Source organism: Hippocampus zosterae, chromosome 19 (assembly GCF_025434085.1).
Source record: "Hippocampus zosterae strain Florida chromosome 19, ASM2543408v3, whole genome shotgun sequence".
NCBI classification, from domain to species: domain Eukaryota; kingdom Metazoa; phylum Chordata; class Actinopteri; order Syngnathiformes; family Syngnathidae; genus Hippocampus; species Hippocampus zosterae.
In genome coordinates, this window is record NC_067469.1 from 8,266,226 (window position 1) to 8,286,709 (window position 20,484).

The 20,484-nt window shown below is 44.0% G+C and overlaps 1 protein-coding gene across 1 annotated transcript in view; it reads left to right on the forward strand.

Moving 5' to 3' along the window:
• nkain2 (sodium/potassium transporting ATPase interacting 2) overlaps window positions 1-20,477 on the forward strand; it is a 52,043-nt gene extending 31,566 nt beyond the window's left edge. The window contains exons 4-7 of the mRNA XM_052053224.1: window positions 4,321-4,521; window positions 12,505-12,565; window positions 17,031-17,112; window positions 18,504-20,477. Of these exons, the coding sequence (XP_051909184.1) occupies window positions 4,321-4,521; window positions 12,505-12,565; window positions 17,031-17,112; window positions 18,504-18,513 (354 nt within the window). The 3' untranslated portion in view covers window positions 18,514-20,477. The remainder of the gene's footprint in view (window positions 1-4,320; window positions 4,522-12,504; window positions 12,566-17,030; window positions 17,113-18,503) is intronic.
• Window positions 20,478-20,484: the final 7 nt, after the last annotated feature.

The window sequence follows — 20,484 nt, forward strand, 5'->3', positions numbered from 1 at the left end:
CTGCTTCCACTGACATTCCCAAAACATGCAATTCAGGTCAACGAAATCTCGAAATTGTCCCCCGTGTGTAAACGCAAGCGTGAAAGGGCCTTCATATATACGCAAGCTCTTCAGTTGACTGGCGACCAGTCCTGGGTTTACCCCTCCTTTCGCCCACAGTGAGCATCTGTTGGCGTCACGGAAGTCAAGCACTGTAGAAAATTGATAGAAAGCGGAGCTCTCCGACTACAATTACAAGAAGTGATTTATGACGAGAGGCGCGGCCAACAGGCTTTGAAGAAACCGATCAACGTACCGAGAAACCCAATTAAAGTCTGTCTCAAGCCCACCTGGGATATTGTACACTGGCGACAATTTATAGGGTGACGGCCACGTTGCTATATTGACTACGTCTCTGTTTCGAGCGCCCAGCTGCCACATTCGGCGCGCAAGCGCACACTCAAATAAATAAATAATTCCCCAGAACCCCCGCCCGCCCCAACCAATTTGATAGAAGAGAGGTGCTTGAGGCATTACGGGTTAACGTCCCATCCGGCACCCGTGGGAAATCACAGGCAAACAATGTAGGGGAGATGCAGCATGACTGATGACATTTGGTGCAAAACAGGCACAAACCGAGAGACAAACGCAGATGGAGACGGTTTGTTAAATAGAGTGAAAAATTGACTGCAGTTGAGAATCAAGCTTATTTTTCTGACTTCGCTTGCTTCTCAGTCTCAGCGTGTCTTTTGTGTCACGACGCCCAAACTGCGGGCGTTTATTTACCGCCTGACCGATTCTCGCTACACGACCGCCGGAGCCTGTGTTGTATATTTAGACGAGGCAAAAACGAGGTCAAATGTGACGCGGGGATCTGCGTGTGTGCTACAAGCTACGGTGGGTCGGATGCCGCTGATCTCAAACAAATACCTGTCGGGCATTCGCTTTGTGTCGTTTTTTTGTAACCTGCGGATGCACCGCCCTTTTGTACTGTTTTTTTCCAGGCATTTTTCAAAAACAAACTCCTCCAAGAGAGATTTTTTTCCCCAATTGTCAGACATTTGAACCTTGTAAATCGGACAGGTGCCAATCGTATCAGTTTTTTATTACATATGCCGCTTTTAGCCAAGCTTAAATAAATAAATAAATTATATCAAGAAAATGTGCTAAACTGATCTCCTCAACTGAGTACGACATAGTTCTCAGTCTACACGTTTCCAGTAATTATCTTCAAGCCAGTAGAATGAAATAACTTTGCAGGGTCTTTAAGGCAGAGGCCATTTTGTGTTGCTATCCATCCATTTTCTAATCTGCTTAAGATCACATGGGTTCTATTGACCTGCCACGTATGTTTTTGGAATGTGGGAGGAAACTAGACTACCCGGAGAAAACCCACGCAGGAATGCAAACTCCACACAGGAAGGCCGGAGGCAGGATCAAACCCGCGACATCTGCACTGTGAGGTCGACGCACTTACCACTAGCGCACCGAGCCGCCCGATTTTATCTAAAGATATAATAAAGCTCTATGTTTGTTTATTTGTTTATCCTTCCACAGTATAAAATCAAACAGCATACTTAACATTTGATATTTTCTCGGCTTTATATCTTGTTCAAGCCCACTACTTATGGAAGGATTAAAACTAAAAGTGTGCGGAGCGGTCATACGATCATTGATGATTGATCAATTTAACCTGATAACATGATCAGCTGTCCACTGTAGTAGCCACTGTCCCTGAAAAGGTTAAGTGGATCAAACTTAAAAATAAATAAATACATTTTTAAAAAAGGTTGGTGTTAAAGGCGCAAGAACGTGCTGAAATTTGTGCTTCCCGAAATTTCCGACCAGTGTCACAGAACTCCGAGTAGCCCAATGCAGTCACGTAGTGGCCCTTGGGCCGCTCTTAACCCATATGCTGCAGTCGATGTAAATAAGTTTAGATAACGCAACATACAATTTTACAAAAATTGGAAAAGTATTATTCCCGAATATTTATTTTACTTCTAACCACTCGACATGTTCAGTGGCATCAGCGCTATACATACACATATAGTTCTGACTTTTTTCTTTGTATTTTTGCGTTCCATGGACAATTAAAAGCTGTACCGTGCTTCTATAAACATATATATATAAATCTATATATATTAAAAACATGAATTGGAATATTTCATATCACACAATTTTTATGCTTTGTCTTTGATTTAACTCATTCAGTACCAGCCAATTCTAGACCAAGTCTGAAAAGACGTTTAAAAACGTCTTTGGGAGTGAGCGAGTTAAAGATGACAATCCGCAAAAATTGTAGAAATTGTAACACATGGATTTTAATGAAGAACACCGATATATATATGAATATGTTTGAGTATTCAGATCTACATCGCCACAGCTAGGAGGTGACGAAATATCCTGAAAGTTCTTTCAGTGTCTGGCATTGACCTCGGGAGAGGTGCATGAACCCTTGCCTCTATCCGTCCATCCATCCATCTATCCTCCCCACCTTAATATGTCCCTCGTTCACAATCGGGCCATGAGACAGAAGACCGTTTTGAAAGGCCCCCCGTTTCCTCCTCTATTCCTGACTCCCAAGAGGCTTGCAGACAAAAGGAGAGAAATAGGAAACGGAGGGGAAATTGAGCGAGAGCGAGGAAGGGAGAGAGACGTAACCACAGAGAAAGAGCGGAGGGGGTTGGGGGGACCAGACGTGGTTCATTGAAGCGGCAGCATTAGTGCAAAGTCGTGGACAAAGACCTGAGAGCACCAGGTATTTGTGCTCTCAATCTCAAATTATTTTCCATATACTTGAACACCTTTGTCGTACGCAAAGTCGGTGAGTTTCCATTCAAGGTTGGTCATGTAAACTCGTTACCATCAAATGAGTAAAAAAAAAAAGCTTATAAAAGACACTCAAGTCGCTTCATATCTGATTGTATAACCTCAATGGTTCTCAGTGACTCTAATCGCGCCCCCCCCCCCCAAAAAAGTGAAGTACACATCACGTTTCCACTGGTATTTGCTCTTTATCGATTGTTGTGGATGATCGCGGCTCATTTAAAGCCAAGGCGGCAGATAAAATAACAGGAGCGGGCATCAAGGGGCGAGACGGAAATGAAGATAAAAGGAAGGTGGATGCAGGGAGGGGCGGGGGGGGGGCGCACGCGGGATATCAGAGGCAAGCGCGGTGACAATGGGAGGCCGATGAAGAGTGATGACGGAGCCCAGTCGGCGTGCGAGAAATTTCGCGAGATTTTTACTCATTACAAAAGACGAGCACAACAAGGGGAGACGGTATTAATCAGAGCGCAGCACTAATGAGGCATTAAGCCATTACACGAGAAGAGAAAGAGACCCAAAAAAGGAAGAAAAAAAAGGAGGGAGACAAAGGAACGCGCCATATAAATTAATTAGGTGGGAACATTAGTGGGGAAAATGAACATTTTGGATGGATGAGGCGGCACAGTCGAGTGAAGATGTGACAGCGGGATGAATAGAACAGAGCGGCGTCCTCACTTCTGTTGTTAATGGAGTCACCCGACCTTTATCCTCAACAACTGTGCACCGAACAAACAGTTACGATATACGTGGCCGCCAAGGACGTGTTGATCGGCAGTTGATTAAGGCACAACTAGGATGGTTCAATACTGTAGTAGTGCACAGGTGTCAAACTCAAGGCCCGGGGGGACAGATCCGGCCCGCCACGTCATTTTATGTGGCCCACGAAAGCAAATCATACGTGTCAACTTCCATGATCCTTGCTCAAATCTGAACCGAAATGTCAAATTGTCAGGTGTGATAAATATAATTTTTTTTAAAATCTTGTTTACACTCGGGCAATAATTGAAGAAACAAAAAAACAGTTGACTGATTTCAAAATTAGTAATCTATCAATTTGATCGATTATTCGGTTTCACTGTCGTAATGGTCCTCCGATCGAAGACGTAACTTCAAAGTGCCCCGTGACAAAAATGAGTTTGACACCCCCTGCCGTCGTGCCATCTCAATAATATTAAGATGGCTTGCAGCGGCAGTACATACTTCACGCCTCGGCTATTTAAAACCATCATTAGAGCTTTTTATATGTTTTGTAGCCGAATCTTTTTGTGATCCTAACATCCCTCTCTTGCTGCCTCAATGGAGCTTCTACATTTTATGATTTATTTTTAGCCACCAACATTCCTCCGCTTTCTTTATATCTCTTCATCTCGCCGCCCCGGAGATGACAAACAGTTTGGCTTTAATTAAAATGCGTTTAAAAGTCGGCTTGACATTCGTCCTCTGCCGTCGCCCATCCTTCCTCCGCTACGCTAGTTTCACCTCTGGCTCGCTTTCTCTCCATCTCCCCAGGACTCTGACCTTGTCCTCACCTTCAACTTGTCCATGCATCGCTCCTGGTGGATGGAGAATGGCCCTGGGTGCAGGGTGACCCCCATCAGCCCACCTCCTTCTTGGGCCCCCGAGGACCACCGATACATATCGATATCTGGGTGCCTGATGGACTTTCAGTTTGTGGAAGTGGCTCATTCCTCACTGCAGATACTCCTGGCCGTAAGTACAATCGCAATCCAATTCTGGCGCTGCTTTCGTCAATTCGAGAGAGCATTTCGAGTAAACGGTCCTAACTTGATGGGTCGTCTCTTCATCCAGTCTTTTACATCTTATCATAATACGTTTGGAATGGCGTGATTAGGGCTGCGACGATTTATTTGTATAACTCGAAGCAAAATCTTTATCCCACAGCTCTCCAGTGACCATTTTTATGTTACTGCTGACGTGAGATAAGTTGATGCGGGGAGAAAAAAAAAATCGCATAAGAGACTCTCCAAGGTTTGGGGATCATTTCACGCTGAAAAAAAGGAGATAAAGTGCATAGCAGAACTGGCTTACACAACAGCATGCCGACAATCATCGAAACAACTTGGGATAACATACACATCGGCCAATTAGCTTAACGCCGCCGGTTATGACGACTTTGAGTCTTCAGTGAACCTGACATGCATGTAGGTACAAGTAGAAAGCATCATTAATTTAAATGAATTTTAACGTGATTAAATTTTTTCTCGTGAGATTAACGCGGCGCACGTCACAGCGGACTTTACGTTGCTCGATAAATAAACCAGAAACAAAACAACAAGCGCGCTGCAGAATTTCACGAGACACCGAAAACGGATACTTTAAAGAGTTTATGAAAGGAAAGTTTACTTTTAAAAAGTTGCCAGATTGTTCCACTGACAAGACCAAAGTTACCTGGATGTTTTGCAGTCGTAAACTGAGCATCATCATAGCATGTCGAGTCTGAAATACCGCTTAATGGCCAAGCATACAGCTGACGTGAGTACTCGTCTCAGACAGACGGCTATGGATCATTTCAAAGCGAAGAAAATGGATGACACGACGAAGAACAAATTTGCTGAAGCCATCGCTAAATGTATGGCTACTGCATGCAAGCCTGTCAACATTGTCCACAGCTCGACTCAAGCTGAAATCATTCGCATTGCATCGAACGACTCCACTACGGATTGCCAGCGAGAGCCTCCATTACAAGCTGTGTACTGAGGTTGTACGTAGCGGGGAAGGCTAAGGTACACCAAGTGAGAGAAGACACCGTTTCGGGAGAGAAATAAGAGACGAGGTTGATGAGCCTCTGGTGAATAAAGAGCGGGTAGCCTGTCGAATACGATGTATGTCACTGACGCGATTGTTACTTGTTTGGAACTATTTTGTGTGGAAGGTTACAGTGTTCCGTGTCCATATAAATAAAGGGGGTGGAGCTTATCTGTGTTTGTTTGACAGTGACGGTGCGCTGAGGCACGTGAGAGTTTTCAGCAGGGCAGTCGTATCTCCAGTGTTGTGTTGTGCCTCGAACCAAGTGTAGCCAGCCGAAATGATGTCTACACAAAACCGTAAAGAGAGTTCCGCGCAAGAAGGACCAACAGAATCAACATAGCCTGACTGCTGTGTTCAAAGCAAACTTGAGAAAAACGAAATATGCAACCATGGCTTAAATCCACTATAGGCTGAGTACTAGTTTACCTTCGATGTGCGAGTAATCACGATTAATTTTGAGTTAATTAGAGTTAATTATGACATTTGGGTTTTTAATTCGATATTTTATATTTTATTTATTTAATTCGATATTTTATTTAATATTTTGATCACTTGACAGCTCTAAAAAAAAAAATTAAAACATGCATTCGCTTCTTGTAACCAAATAAATGCAACACAAATCGTCCAGTGCCAAACAACAAAACGCAGCTCTAAGTGTGCCAATGATAAAGCATTTTCGCGATCCTTTCGCATGCTAATTAGCTCGTTAGCACTAACTTAGCAGGATTGCTACGTTCGTACACTGTGCTCCGCGCTAGCATGTTTCAGGGACAACACAAAAATTATCTCCAAAACAGATTTCTAAATACCTCTAAACAGTAACACAATCCAACTTACAGACATTGCTTTTGAAGGTGGACAGAAAAGGAATGTAACACAGGAGGGCCAATTTGAATGACCACAGTCAGACCAGGTCTGACAAAGCACGATATTTATTACCCACAATACACTGCGATTGCAAACGTTTTAGGAATAAAATACAAGTAAATAACGCTGACTAGATGGAAATTATTTTAAACACAATTACCCTTTTGCATGGAATAACATGAATTATGACGTTTCACATAAACAAATGTTTTGAAGCCCCTTTTTTTTCCCTTTTAACCGGATGAAATGCCTTTGAAACTTTTACTGTGGGCAGAACAATACATACAACTACTCTTTGACATTGCGTCTCACAACGACTCCAAATATTTTCCAGAAAAATGTGTCAAATAGTCAGTTAGAACTTCAAGCTAGCGCAGCACGGAGTAAACACAGAATCTACACTTTGCTCAGTTAGACATGAAGCCTCTTCCGAGATACTGCCTTCTTTTCGTTTCATCTCTGCCAAAACGATTTCCCGCTGCCCGTCGCTCCACCCCGACCCCTCTCATGGCTTGGCCCTCCGGAACCTTTCCTCTGCGGCAAAACCGAGATCATTAGCAGGATCAGAGAAAACAACAGGGAGCGAAATAAAGAGCGGGATTGACGGAGGCCTTTCACCTCTCATCACAGTCTCGAGCTCGCTTGTCCACTCGCGCATGCCAATACGGATGCGCTTGCGTTGAATACAGCGCCGCATATACATCCATATACAATATCTGCGCGAGGGCATTCATTATTAAATCAGCAGGAATGAAGAAACGCTTCAGGTGAAGTGGGTGCCTGTGCACTCTCGTCTCTTTGGATGACAGCCTCGCGCCGCCGTGGCAGTTGACAGTGATACTTATAGCGTGGCGGAGTGCCAGGCCGCCACGCAGCTGTACCACCATCTCACCGTAATTGGTGCGCGGAAAGGCTGTCATGCCTCATGAGCGCGCACACATCGCGAAACCTGACCGCTTCGTCGACAGACTTGGCCCGGCCCGGCCCGGGCGGCTTAAATTGGTAGAAAAGCTGTCAAAGTTCTGAAAGGTATTCATTCTGCACCTCCGCTCGCTGTTCAAGTCCGGCGGTTATGTTGTAATTATTCTGTAGTTTGCTATGCAGGCTTGCTTGTCAAGTCTGTTAAATCAAGGTTGGGGTGTACAAAAATGTGATGTGAAACCCTGCTGCTACAGGAATTTTCAAAAGTAATGCTCTGTACTGTCGGGGTGGGACAAAGTATCGTAATTGTCGCAAGTATGCAGACTTGACATGACAATTTGGAGCTAGCATCATGTGAATGTCAGTCAGTGAATGACCCTTGTGAGGATGTAGCCGATCGGAAAATGGATGGATGGTAATGATTTAGTACAGTCTAACTTATGTTATTAAAGTAATGCAGGGGTGTCAAAATTGTTTTTGTCGCGAGCCACATTGTCGTTACGGTTTGCCTCAGAGGGCCGTTATGAATTTTGGGAAACCATATAAATGTTGAATCCCCTCCACATATATGTATTGCATACACAGCGCACCAAAAAATTTGATGAATACCTAGTTTTACAATCAGAAGTCACAAATGGTGACTGTTATTAGGGATTACATATGAAGATTCAAAATTTTGGTTCAGACTTTAGCAAGCATCATGAAACTTGACATGCTTGATTTGCTTTCAAGGGCCACATAAAATGGTGTGGCGGGCCAGATCTGGCCCCCGGGCCTTGACTTTGACACATGTGCTGTAATGGATGGGAAAAGGTCAGCTGATGCCGAGTACATTTCTTTCAATTTGGTTCTGATTCCTTGGAGGTTTAAGTCAAAGTCGAGGGTACATTTTGCAAGACTCAACCGGTCCAGGTGCCAAATTCTCATGAGATCACACAGCGTCGAGAGAAGAGTTTTGCCGTCGTCGCTTGCCGCCGTGCGCTACCTGACGACTCATTAGCAAGACAAAGAAGGGACGACAAAAGCTTTTCCTCTCTGCAGCTAAAGACTAGATTAAAAATTCCCGAGACTGCTTTGCCTTGTTGTCTCCAGATGACAATTGAATACCTTACTTCTTAATGGGCGAAATCATCAAACGCAGAGGAGCTGGCGTTATCATTTCGACATGAAGCTCTGATCTGAAAGCGAGCAGGAGGAGCGTTTCGGTGTTGTGGAGGCGTTGCGGCGCCACGTTTTCAGCTCGGTGGTGGGGGGGGGGAATTCTTTTGCTTCTTCTCCTGCACAATGAGAGCAGTAATTGAGACGAGAGGCATTTTTAAGACCGGGCTTCCAGTCGGTTGGGTCTTGAGTGTAATTTCTGTGAGTGGTAGGAAAAAAAACCCCGAACAGGATTATTTCATCAGCCAAAAATCATCTTTTCTTGTTTTTGGTTGGCCGGAGCCTGCACTCAAATCAACCTACTTTTCGTCATCAGAAAATCACAACTTCTAATGCACTGTAATTTTCTCGAAAGCCAAATGCAGTCATCATGTGATGTGAAGATTTCTTCCCCGATTCCTTTTTTTTTGGGGGGGGGGGGGCACACCTGACGACCTCAGACGGCACACCAGGTTATGAATCACCGCTTCCCTTCCCATACAGATGGCTGCCAGAAAGCTGTCCCTGACTTTACTGGCCTTTATAGCTTTTGACAAGTGCAATGCTTGGTGGCGACAGGACTGATAATAACGCCTCAAGTGACCACAGTCAGAGGGACGAAGCGTGGGCGGTAAATCCGCACCAGCGTTCCGGCCTGCAGTCTGTATGTTTTCATTTCATGCACACGACGTTGACGTCCTTTGCGCCCCCGATGCCATCGTTAGGGTCAAAACATCCCCGGGAGCAGGTTTACCTCAGGGCGGATTAGTGCTTGCGGCGGCCGCTTATTATTCAAAGATCAAGGAAGGAGAAAGAACAATGCCACGGCGCGTCACTCAGCCACTGTGCTCTAGCTGCGCTAATCCCATATTTGATGAATAAGTAATAACCTGCGCGGGTCTCGTTTGGTTTGTCCGAGAAGGACATTTTGTCCCTGATTCAGTTCAACAAGACGTTTTCAGTCTGTGCAGGCTTCGAACTGCTTTGAACCCTTTCGGGGTCAGCGGTTCCTCCAGTGGACGGTTGATCAGGTTGTCATTATTTGCGCAAGAAAGGGTTCATGTGTTACGCCGTACTTTTTTTGCTTCAATAGTTGAATCATGCTAGTGAAATGAAGCTCTTATGCCTATTAGGGTAAAATCTCGATACGCTAACAGATTTATTTCCTGTCAAATGAGACACCTTGGTGACAGCGCAATTTATCAGCGGCGAGAGCACGGGAGGGATTAATAATCAGGCGGAATGTTCCTGCTCGGGGGGAAAAAAAAGGTACGAAAAGCCTACTGTGAATATTTTGTCGAGAACATTTTGTAACACTCTGAAAGGAAATATTTGTCGCCACCTTCTGCAGCATGGCAATAACATTCATTGCTCATATCGTTCTCTTCGAAGCGTTTGAGGTGACAAACATTTTGTGGTGAGAACCAACACCTGCTAAGCAGCCCATCTTCTAAATGGGGCGATGACGTTCTCTCGACGAGCGCTTCCCCTTAACGCCCTGATTTACACGTGTGCCTGTTGCGAGTCAAAGTTGGAACGATTATTTCTCGATAGGCTAAACTGCTCCCGCTTTCGCCCCGAACAACCTTCCTTCGCCCCCCCCCCTTTAGTTACTAGGTAACCATAATTCGGAAAACGGATAATGCCACCATCAGTGCAGTTGTTTCACATAAGCTGCAGCCTTCCCCTTAATAGCTACGACGACCGTAATCGAATTCATGGAATGTAAAGAAATGAAGAAAGCTTGGTTGCTTTTCTGCATCATCCATTTTATTTGTAAAACTGTAAATGAGAAGTTGCATAGCAACAAATCTTAGGACGAACCTGATAGGAATTAACCTCCCTTGGCAGAGGGAAAGCAGCATGTATTTGAAAAAAACGTTTTGCTTATTTTCCACCAAATTTACGAGTGTTTTTTTTTTTTTAAATGAGGTGCAAAAAACAAAAAAAGTATCAACACCAGCAAAGGTAAGATGAGAAATGCGCTACTATTGGTGTGACTTTGTATCTGACTGGGCTTTCTTCATCAGGAGACAATATAACCAGGCAACCTTTTTTTTGTCAACAGGATATTGTGTTTACATGCATCAACACGGAGATGAAATACTTGAGTGGCTCGGAATATTAACAGGATATTAATGTGCATCGCAGCAGGGGTGGGGGTGCTCGCGCTTCCCTGCAGCCGGCCACACAAAAGTGGTCAGCCATTTTCAGAGGCGATGAGCCTGCCGATGGCAGAACGGACGCTGCTTCAGCATCCGGTCGAGAACAACAAACGCCGTGATGTCGTACGGCTGGCATCGATTGAAAAATGTACAGATTGCCAGGTTAGCAGTTTTTTTGGGCGACATCACCAGCTACTGGCCTGGCAGGCATATTACAGCGTTTTCTGTTAGCCGGGAATATTTCGAAAACAAACAGAGCCAAGAAGCCTCATTTGGTTCCGACCCAAAAGAAAGAATAAATACCTTTCATTACTTCCGTTTTATTTATTTCGGAATCTGAAACATGCTTTATTTGGAAAAATTACCGATTCTCTGTTACACCCGTCGACAGTATGTCACTTACGACGCAGATCAAGGCGTCACGTGATGGGTTACCGCTAAAATGAAACCTGGGAGATAGCAAAACAAGTTAAAAACAAAGGTTTTGGAAAGTTCCTTTGGGAAGTGGAAAAGGCCCAGCTCGGAAACAGAAGAGGAGCCTGCGACTTTCAAGAAAGAGAAGGCTGCATTTAATAGACAGTATAAGGAGTATTTCTTAAAAGACGGATTTATCTCGACGGGAGATTCCCACCCCACTCTGCATAATATGCGCCGATGGTGAGTCGTATTTTTCATACGCTTTGTATTTACGCCGTATGTGAAACTGGGAGTCGCGGCTTGGAATTGAAGCGGATTTACATGGGACAGGAGAAGAGAGCCAATCTCTTTTTCGTTAATGGATGCTACAGCTTCTTGTTGCTTTCAAGCTTAGCTTGTAGCGATCTTAATTTGAAGGCACGTTTTAACGTTACCATAGCGACCAGAGAGTGTTGCGACCAGGTCGGATGTTCCTCGTGTCGTGATTCGTGTTTATTGTTAGGTTTCGAAAATACCACCGTTTTCATGTATATCTTTTTATTTTGTCCGATTTATCCGTCACGACTTCAAGGCCGGTCCCTGAAAATATTGTCTGACATCAAACGGGTCTGTGGGCAAAAAAGGTTGGGGATCACTGCACTAGAGTACTGCTGTCCCTGAATGCGTTAAACTGTATTCTTCTACTTTGTGCCACTCAACTGCTTGGCAACGCCTCAAAGCACTTTATTTCTTCTCACTAATTGACTTGTCAGTCATCGCGAGAACGTGGGCGACGGAAGGCGAGGCGAGCATCAAGGCAAGCCGGCCGCTTTGGGATGTGAACATTATTTACACTAAATCAGGTCGAGACCTTGAGACAAAAGCGGACCGCCGAATCGAGCTGTTTCGCGCACGCCGCTTTGGCGAATAGCGAAGCGGGTCAACGTTGTCTCGAAATGCCAGCATTAAGCGGGGGTCACTCGCTAACTCATTCATCCGCCGGTTTCTGCACGTCGACTTTGTTTTTGATGAGGCCAGCCTTTGACCGCCGCTTCCCGCGCATCTGCCCCAATCGGAACCCTCCTCCTGGTTACCATGGATACAAGCCGCCAATGAGAAGGCAGATCAGAGCGCAAAAGAATTCCGATCTTAGGTCGGATTCTGGGATCCGTGTAATCCCGGGCTTTGCTACCTATAGAACGATCGAAGCTTTCTCTCTGAGTTTTCACCTCGTGTCGGTGAAAATGCCAAGGCTCTTTTATGTATGTGTGTGTGTCTGTGCGCATTTGTCCAAGCGGTCGGAGATAACGCGGCGTTCTGATCCACTTCCACGGGCCGTTCCTTTTCTTCGACTGAACTGGCGGCGCTTCGAGGACTTTGCTGCCTGTGCCGAGGTCACCTCCCTCAACGCTTTCATATCTTTTTGTGTTTCCTCCAGTTGGCGGGCTTCATCTACGCCTGCTACGTGGTCAAGCTCATCTCGGAGGAGGAGGACAGCTGTGAGTGCACACGCGCACGCACACACACACACACACACACACACACACATTCACGTCTGTGGTATATATTGGGTGCCCCAACTGACAAGTTTTGGTGTCATCCACATTGAAGTCTGCGTTTACACTGATGACCCATTGCGGACAAAATGGCTTGACAAAAGAAAATGACTGGAGTAACATTATCATGCAGAAGTCGTTCTAAAAAAAAACCAGAGTGATGCAAACAATAAAAGAAAGCGCTGACTAAAGAGTTTAATACTGTAGGCCGATATGAACCACCCCCAATCAACTTCAGGGCTGACCAGTTCCTTCTGCGCCACAGCATGACAGTCATCCAGTCTTTACAAAGCAGGTTTACTCAAATGCGTCTAACCCACAGGTGTCAAATTCAAGGCCCCGGGGGCCAAATCTGGCCCACCACACAATTTTATGTGGGCCGTGAAAGCCAATCAAGCATGTCAACTTCCATGATGCTTCCTAAAATCTGTACCCCAATTTAAAATGATCATATGTAATAAAAGAGCTGTTGTCAGCATTTTCTTGTTACCAAATGCCCTCATTACAGTCACTTAAATAGTGGAAGAAACGTTTTTTATTGATTTCTTTATACGGTTTCACAGTCATAATGGCCGTCCACGGTGAAGGGCAACTACACTGTGGCCCCGGACAAAAATGAATTTGACACCCCTGGTCTAACCTGACTCTGTTCCCCTCATTATTGTCGAAGAAAACATTCAAACTTTCAATCTTGAGGCGACTGAATACCCGCACGGCTCCTACAGAGTGAGGGGAAATCTGAAGTTCATCTTTGCAAAATGAAAATGGACTCTCCCTACCAAATGGCAGAAAACATTGCGTGAAATAAAAATACAACCAAAAATATATACAGAAAGATTTCCAGGTTGTTTTTCAACGGGGCTCGACAGTCTCATAAATTCTTGAATTTGCATTTCTTGTGTATGTACAGTCTTTCACGCAGTTGCCATGCAACTACCCTTGAATGACACACCAAAGATATTATCAGTGTCATCTTTTCAAACATCTCGAGGGTGTACTGAAGCACACTCAAGTGTAAAACCATGTTAGGAAAAAATAATTAATTACATTCGTTCGCGATGACAACATTTTAAACACCTTGCATTCTGGTAAATCTCACCATGTATTAAATACGCCCAAGGCCATCAGTAGAGCTAAATCGCATCAGAAGTTCTGATGGTGGATCGATGAGCCGCCATGTTTTATTCAGTAATATATGCGGAATGACCGACAGCGCTGACCGGCAAGGAACGAGACAATGGATATTCTTTGGCAAGCCAAAGTGAGGCAAAAGTTTGATTTCATGGGCCTGGTTGTATTTTTCGAGGTTATTGAGACATGACCAAACTTTTACAATCCACCGAGGTAATAGCGCTTAGTTCAGAGTCTGAATAATTGATATCCTGCAGGGATGCCCTTTGCTTAAATACGGCATTTCGGCCACTGGCATCGCCAAGCACCGAGAGAGCTGAACGAGCTCTTTGGAAGAGTAAAACAGGCTTTTTTTATCCCCACATCTTCAGTTTAAAATCGTTAGCAATTAATTTTGTGTTCGCGGGCCATAAAACTCATCTTGGGTCACACGTGACAAAGATTAAGAGCATCTTGGTAATCCTGCAGTTGGAATGAAATGCTCCATTCATTTTCTTTTCATTGTTTTCCATATACAAAAAAAAAAAAAAACAGTTGAACTGTGTCAACTCACACAACATCGCTGCTCGGCTAAGTTCTCCACCGTTCTCCTGAAAAATAAATAAAGGCATTAAAAATGATTTCCACGTCGAAAACGGTGTTCGTAAAAGTCGTTTTTCATTACGTTACAGTAATTCGCTTTCTGATAAGCCTTGGAGCTAATGGATCTGTCAGTCAAACCCTGCCTCGGCGGATTACTTTCTGCGCGGCTCGCTCGTGTCTGAAACACGACGTGTCCCTCCTAATGCGGCCTTCCTGCATTCTACCACAAATGCTCTGAATTTGAAGTCTCAAACCACAGGGCGTTGAGTTATATTGATCACATTTGGTAACCGTCTGACAGTTCTTCAACCTCATTTTGGGGTCTGAATTTTTGCAGATTTTTCTGCTCAATGCTCTGAAATGGCTACCTGACATCAAAATGGCCAACTTTTTTTGTGGCGCTCCTTATGATAGAAAGAGTCCATGTTGCTGAATTATCCATCCATCCAATTTCTGATCCGCTTTATCCTCACAAGGGTCGTGGGGGATGCTGGAGCCTATCCCAGCCATCTTCGAGCAGTAGGCGGGGGACACCCTGAACCGGTTGCCAGCCAATCACAGGGCACACACAGAGACGAATAACCATGCGCGCTCACACTCACACCGAGGGGCAATTTCGAGTGTTCAATCAGCCTATCATGCATGTTTTTGGAATGTGGGAGGAAACCGGAATACCCGGAGAAAACCCACGCAGGCACAGGATGAATTTTGGGGTGCTGAATTTTAAAAAAAAATCCTTGGGGCCACGACTGAAGCCCATTTTTGTTTCAAACCCAGTTCCACCACTGTATGCTAAACGTTTAATGCAGTATGGAGGTAAAAACACTCTTAAAACCAACACAAAGCTCACACGGAAACAAGGAGGGCATACCGATTGGTCTCAACTGAGCATTGTCACATTTGAACCCTTTCAGGGACAGCGGTGAGCTACAGTGGACAGCGTATCATTTTATCAGGTTACAGGGTGCATGAAATAAGTGACTATTTTTCAGGAACTCCCGATATATGCATATCGGGCATTATTTAAAACCGTTGACAATTATTCTCCCCAGAATTTTTTTTGGGGGGGTGGTGAATCAATCGTAATCGCCTCTGCGCTCTTGAACGCAGCGAGGGGAAGAAAATGTCGGCTCGATCACGCGCGGGCTGAACAATAATCGCGGCCAATTCAGAGAGGCGGTTGGGGTGGGGGGTTGAATGGGCCTTGGGTGAGGAAGCTAATGCTCACCGAGGGCCCTCGTGAACATTCGGAGCTGCTGAGAAAGCTAATTAGTCTGATAATTATTCCGTCTGTGCCTGCTTCAGTCGGCCACATTCTAATCAAACCCTTGCATGTCGGCAACACACACACACACACACACACACACACACAGGTTGTGTGTCAAGACGCCGTCAGGGACTACCGGACTGCAGCATGAGTCAGCGGGAAAAACTCTGGACGCGTCAAAATACGGAATTCCGGCGGTGTCTAGTTGCGGCGGGCGCCCGTGATCCAATGACACCGTCGGCAGACAAAAGATTAGCGGTTGTCCTGTTGCGTTTTATAATCAGTCTCGCTCATGAATACATGAAAAGGATTATTGGACTATTTGTGACCACGCCGGGAATAAAGTAAAGAAAGTTTTGTGTATATATCTACTCTGATTAAATGTCAAATGTCTTTTTTTGAGAAACGTCATCTTGTCTTTTTTTTTGCTTTGACTTGAGCAAACATCTGATATTTACACGATGGTGCGAGTGAATTCACTTTTTAAAAAACAGACGTTTGGAAGATCACAAACGACTGGTCAAAGTAAACATCAAACAAAGAGAATTACATGTGTATGGCATTTAAAAACCAACAGACAATGCAAAACGGCAATGACGTGCTAACGCTGCCGTCGATATGTTGTGCATTTTAAACAACCGCAGAATTTTACTTGTCGTACCCTAGCTTCATGCTAACACATAATGAGAACACCATAAATCAGCAATATAAGGAGCATCCGTGTGGTGTAGTCCTTTGCGAAAAATTTGTAATATTTCAGCAGTTTTACTGAGTCACTTACAGTAGTCGTGAAAGTCTTTGTGTCTGCATGACTGGATTGCACTGCCTCAAATAAAATAGAGTTCCATTTCCCACAAAATGAAAGGCACTGCTGTGCAGACCACGGGAAATAAAACAGAGTTGAGTTCCCCTGGCTGGTGAAGTGATCTTGTCAGAAACTCGTATTTTGCACTAGACTGCTTTCAAATGCTGATTGTTGTTGGTAAAATCTTAATTTCTGCCATCAACACTAAACACACCTTCAATTTCCCGACGTTTCATTCAATTCAGTGATATTTCCTCTGAAACCTGCAGCTGTTACCTTAACAACTGGTTTCTATGTGATGGCTCTATCCCGCATGAGCGTCTGCAAATTTCCCGGGAATAAATCCTGTGCGGCGCGGGTGGAAGTGACTTTTAAGGAGCTCTCTGACATCAAAGTGAAAAAGCATCCGACTCTGATGCAAGCAACCACCTGCCGGCTGCTCCATCCGAGATAATTTAGGGTCTGCGTGTACGTGCGTTCCCAAGGCGTTGTAAATAAATGGCTACGCGCTCACATGCGCGTGTCTTGATGCCGAAATAGCTTTGCAACACACAGCGAGAGACCTGCCAAAGGGCATAAGTTACCATGGGATAATTAATGGACGCTATTCCTTCCCTGTACAGTTGATTTTATAGGCGGATTCGACTCGTACGGCTACCAGGGGCCTCAGAAGACCTCCCACCTTCAACTACAGCCCATGTACATGTAAGTAGCACATGTGTAATTACAAAGCATTTCATGAAAGATCACAACGTTCCAGACCACCCACACCATGTTTTTATAGCATTTATGGCTCTTCGTTTTTTCCCCCCCCCTCAAGGTCTTCAAACACATCATGTCTCAATATACATATCAGTAATCCTTGCCAGATGTACACTATAAAATGAATTTACAGTCACTACTTTCTGTAGGCATAAAAAGCAGGATTAAAGGGGATCGACTTTCAAGAATCTTCAGCAAAAACTCGCCGGAGCTGAAATACCAGTTTCCTGTTTTCATTCGTCATTTTTTACAATGTTTCGCCATGTAGTGGTCGACTGTGGAATTACGGCCACGATAAACCGGAGGCAGAGCAACATAGAAGTATGAACTGTACTAAATAAACCTGCGAAACAGCGAGAGCGTGGACCTAAAAAAACACAATTAAGGGATACTTGCTACATATAATAAAAAAATTGCAGCGCTCTGACCACTCGGCCCATGATCGTACTCGGCCCACTTCCCGAAGAAAAGTACATGATCGGCATATCTCGAGCGATGCCTTTCATTGTCAATCACACACACACACAAAAAAAAACCGATCACCTTGCAGCATTATGTTTGAAAGGGCACGAACAAACGTAATCAAGAATAATCAACTTAAACCTGGAGCCAGAGCTTTTACAAACCTCATTTTACTCAATTCAGAAAGAACGCAGATGTCCGCTTATGCGTTTGAATGCTTTCATTAAGATCAGGATGGTGAAAGGAAGAACAGACGAAACCAAGACGAAAAGGAAATAAAAGCCCAGGATGTAGTTTGATGTCGCCTTGGTGGAGGCGATGACACCTATCGTAAATCATCAGCCCGCTTTCACGCAACGACTGTCACACTTATAACACTTATAGTGACACACACACACACACACACACATCAATATGCTCTCATTGTTCCCAGAGCTGTTGTTCTTTCACTTTGGTTTTTATTGGCTTTAGCCAGAGGGACCAATAAATTGTTGTGTCCCGGAGGAAATATATCTCGCCGTTTTCACACATAGCCCCCCCTGGCACACACACACAAAATCAATCAGTAATTTTATCTGCTTAAAAAAAACAACAAAAAGGGATCTGCAAGACTAATTTATTCCATTTATTCCAGAAAAAAATGACACTGGAACAGCTTTTTATTACGTTTTTTTTGTTTTGTTTTTTTAATCTGAGATGCAAATTAACTGACGACGATTACGAGTCTACTCTGTTTTTTTTTCTCCACTACATCAGATTTTCATCATCATCATCATAACAAGAATCAACCCAATAATATATTGCTGTCCCTGAACGCACAAGCAGGGTTTTTGTGTATCATAATCTAAATGTTTCCACTTGTATCTTTCCAGGTCAAAATAAGACGAGGAGCTGCCTTACTACTTCTTGGTTTGTTTATAATGCTGGCAAACAAACAAGGACACAGAAGATTGAGACTGCCCGCTCCTGCATCACCTTCCCTGACTTCCTTGTAGTATCACGTCTATTGCTGAAGTACAACACTGACGTCTGGCGGTGGGAGGCAGGAACTACAATGCACGGGAATAACCTGCTTCCATTGGCTGATGGATTTTTAAACGTTTTGTTGTGTTTGTGCATTAGTGGATCATCAAAACTCGGTTGACTTTTTGGGAAAACTCCTTTTTTAGTGCCTGACAGACTTACTGACACCAAGTGTGTGACCAACTAAGGAATGTCAGATAAAACATACTCCTGGTCCACGTCCAGAATTGTTTGGATTCTGAATGTGACTGAAGACAATGTAAAAAACAAAAGTGAATCTTAATGTTTACAGTCCAAGGCAATGCAAGGAGGAGACAGGCAAATTGGTTTTTGTGTGTGTAGTCGGGCCTCTGCTGTGTAATTCGTCTTCCGCCAACACGCAACAAGCAGAGTGCCAAAGAACACAAGAAGCATCCATCCATAACCATGAAAGCTTCCAAAGGCCCAACAAATTAATGACAATCACAAACCCCTTTCACACCGTCTGAGAAAGCCGACAATGTTCGGAATGTGTGGATGGCCTTTCCAGCTTCAAAGGTAGTATCAGAGTCATAACGGAGTCGGGACTACAGCCGTGTGAAAGTGTGGGAAATTTGAAGAATCTGTAACATGAACATAATGTCTCCAAAATGTGGCGCAATACTGCAATGAATGATCAAAACCTCACCAAGTATAAAAAAAACGACGCTTCAAATTCATGAATAATAGAGATGTTCAGGGTGTAATAGAATATTTTAAAACTGTTTCGGTAAAATTTGCATTCAATTGTGCGTAATACATTTTGAAAAAAAAATCCTTAAAATAGTTTTTCAAATGCTCCTCCATTCAAGCTTACGATCATGCTAATGCAATTATGGTACTGTATTTGGAAGTTGGTCATGTACTTGGAGAGCTATGTATTTTTTATTAGGCGGTACTTAGTTTAAAAAAAAACTCTTTGACCCACTGGGCGAGCCCATATATCTGATTTGAAAAAAAAAAATCAAAATTTAGCTCATGAGGTCAAACGTATGCCAACTCTTTCCCGTTCATCCTGCAGACACCCTCCATAACAGTGCATTTGTGCCTGTAAGTTTGTCATCATGACACTAGACTGCCACACTTGAATTTTGATGCAGCCTCTGGAGTGTACCGATGCGCACCACAACGTATGTAAGGAAAGCAAAATGTGATCGTCTGCTAGTTGGACATTTTGGACACTCTGGACCAAACATTGGAGGCCTTCCTTGTTTACCATGCAACTCTTGTACATGGAGGCTTTAAAAACGTTTTCCTGAAAGGATCCAGTCCTCTCTGGAGGTCACTGGTGTGGACTTCAGAACAGTGTGTGTGTGAGTGTGAGTGTGTTTGCATGAGGTGTCACCAAGCCGTTTGCATATTTACTACCCTCATGCCGCTCATGCGTGACTTATGACTAGCTACTACGCTAACCGTCTTCAATGTGAACGTTGTTGTTTTTCTATTTCACTGGGATATGCCCACAGAAGTAAATAGTTTAAAAACAAAGAGGGAAAAAAATGAATTGTTACCTTGAACTTGTAGATGTTTTTTTTAAATAATGTGCGGGAGTTTTTCTAGCTGACTAATAATGTATGATGTTGTGGACAAGTGGCCCTGTGTTTCGTGTGAGTGTGTGAAGTTAGAAAGTGTTGCGTTGAAATACAACCTTGATTTGTTCTTTGACAGCGTTTGCAACTCAAAACTCTTGTATCTCAAACTGTGGATGTAAGATTTTTGTGGTTGAAATAGGTCTTGCCATTGGCGCAGCAATAGACGTTTTGCTACATTTATTAAATCACAGGCAAGTAGCGCTGAAATATTGAGGGGAAA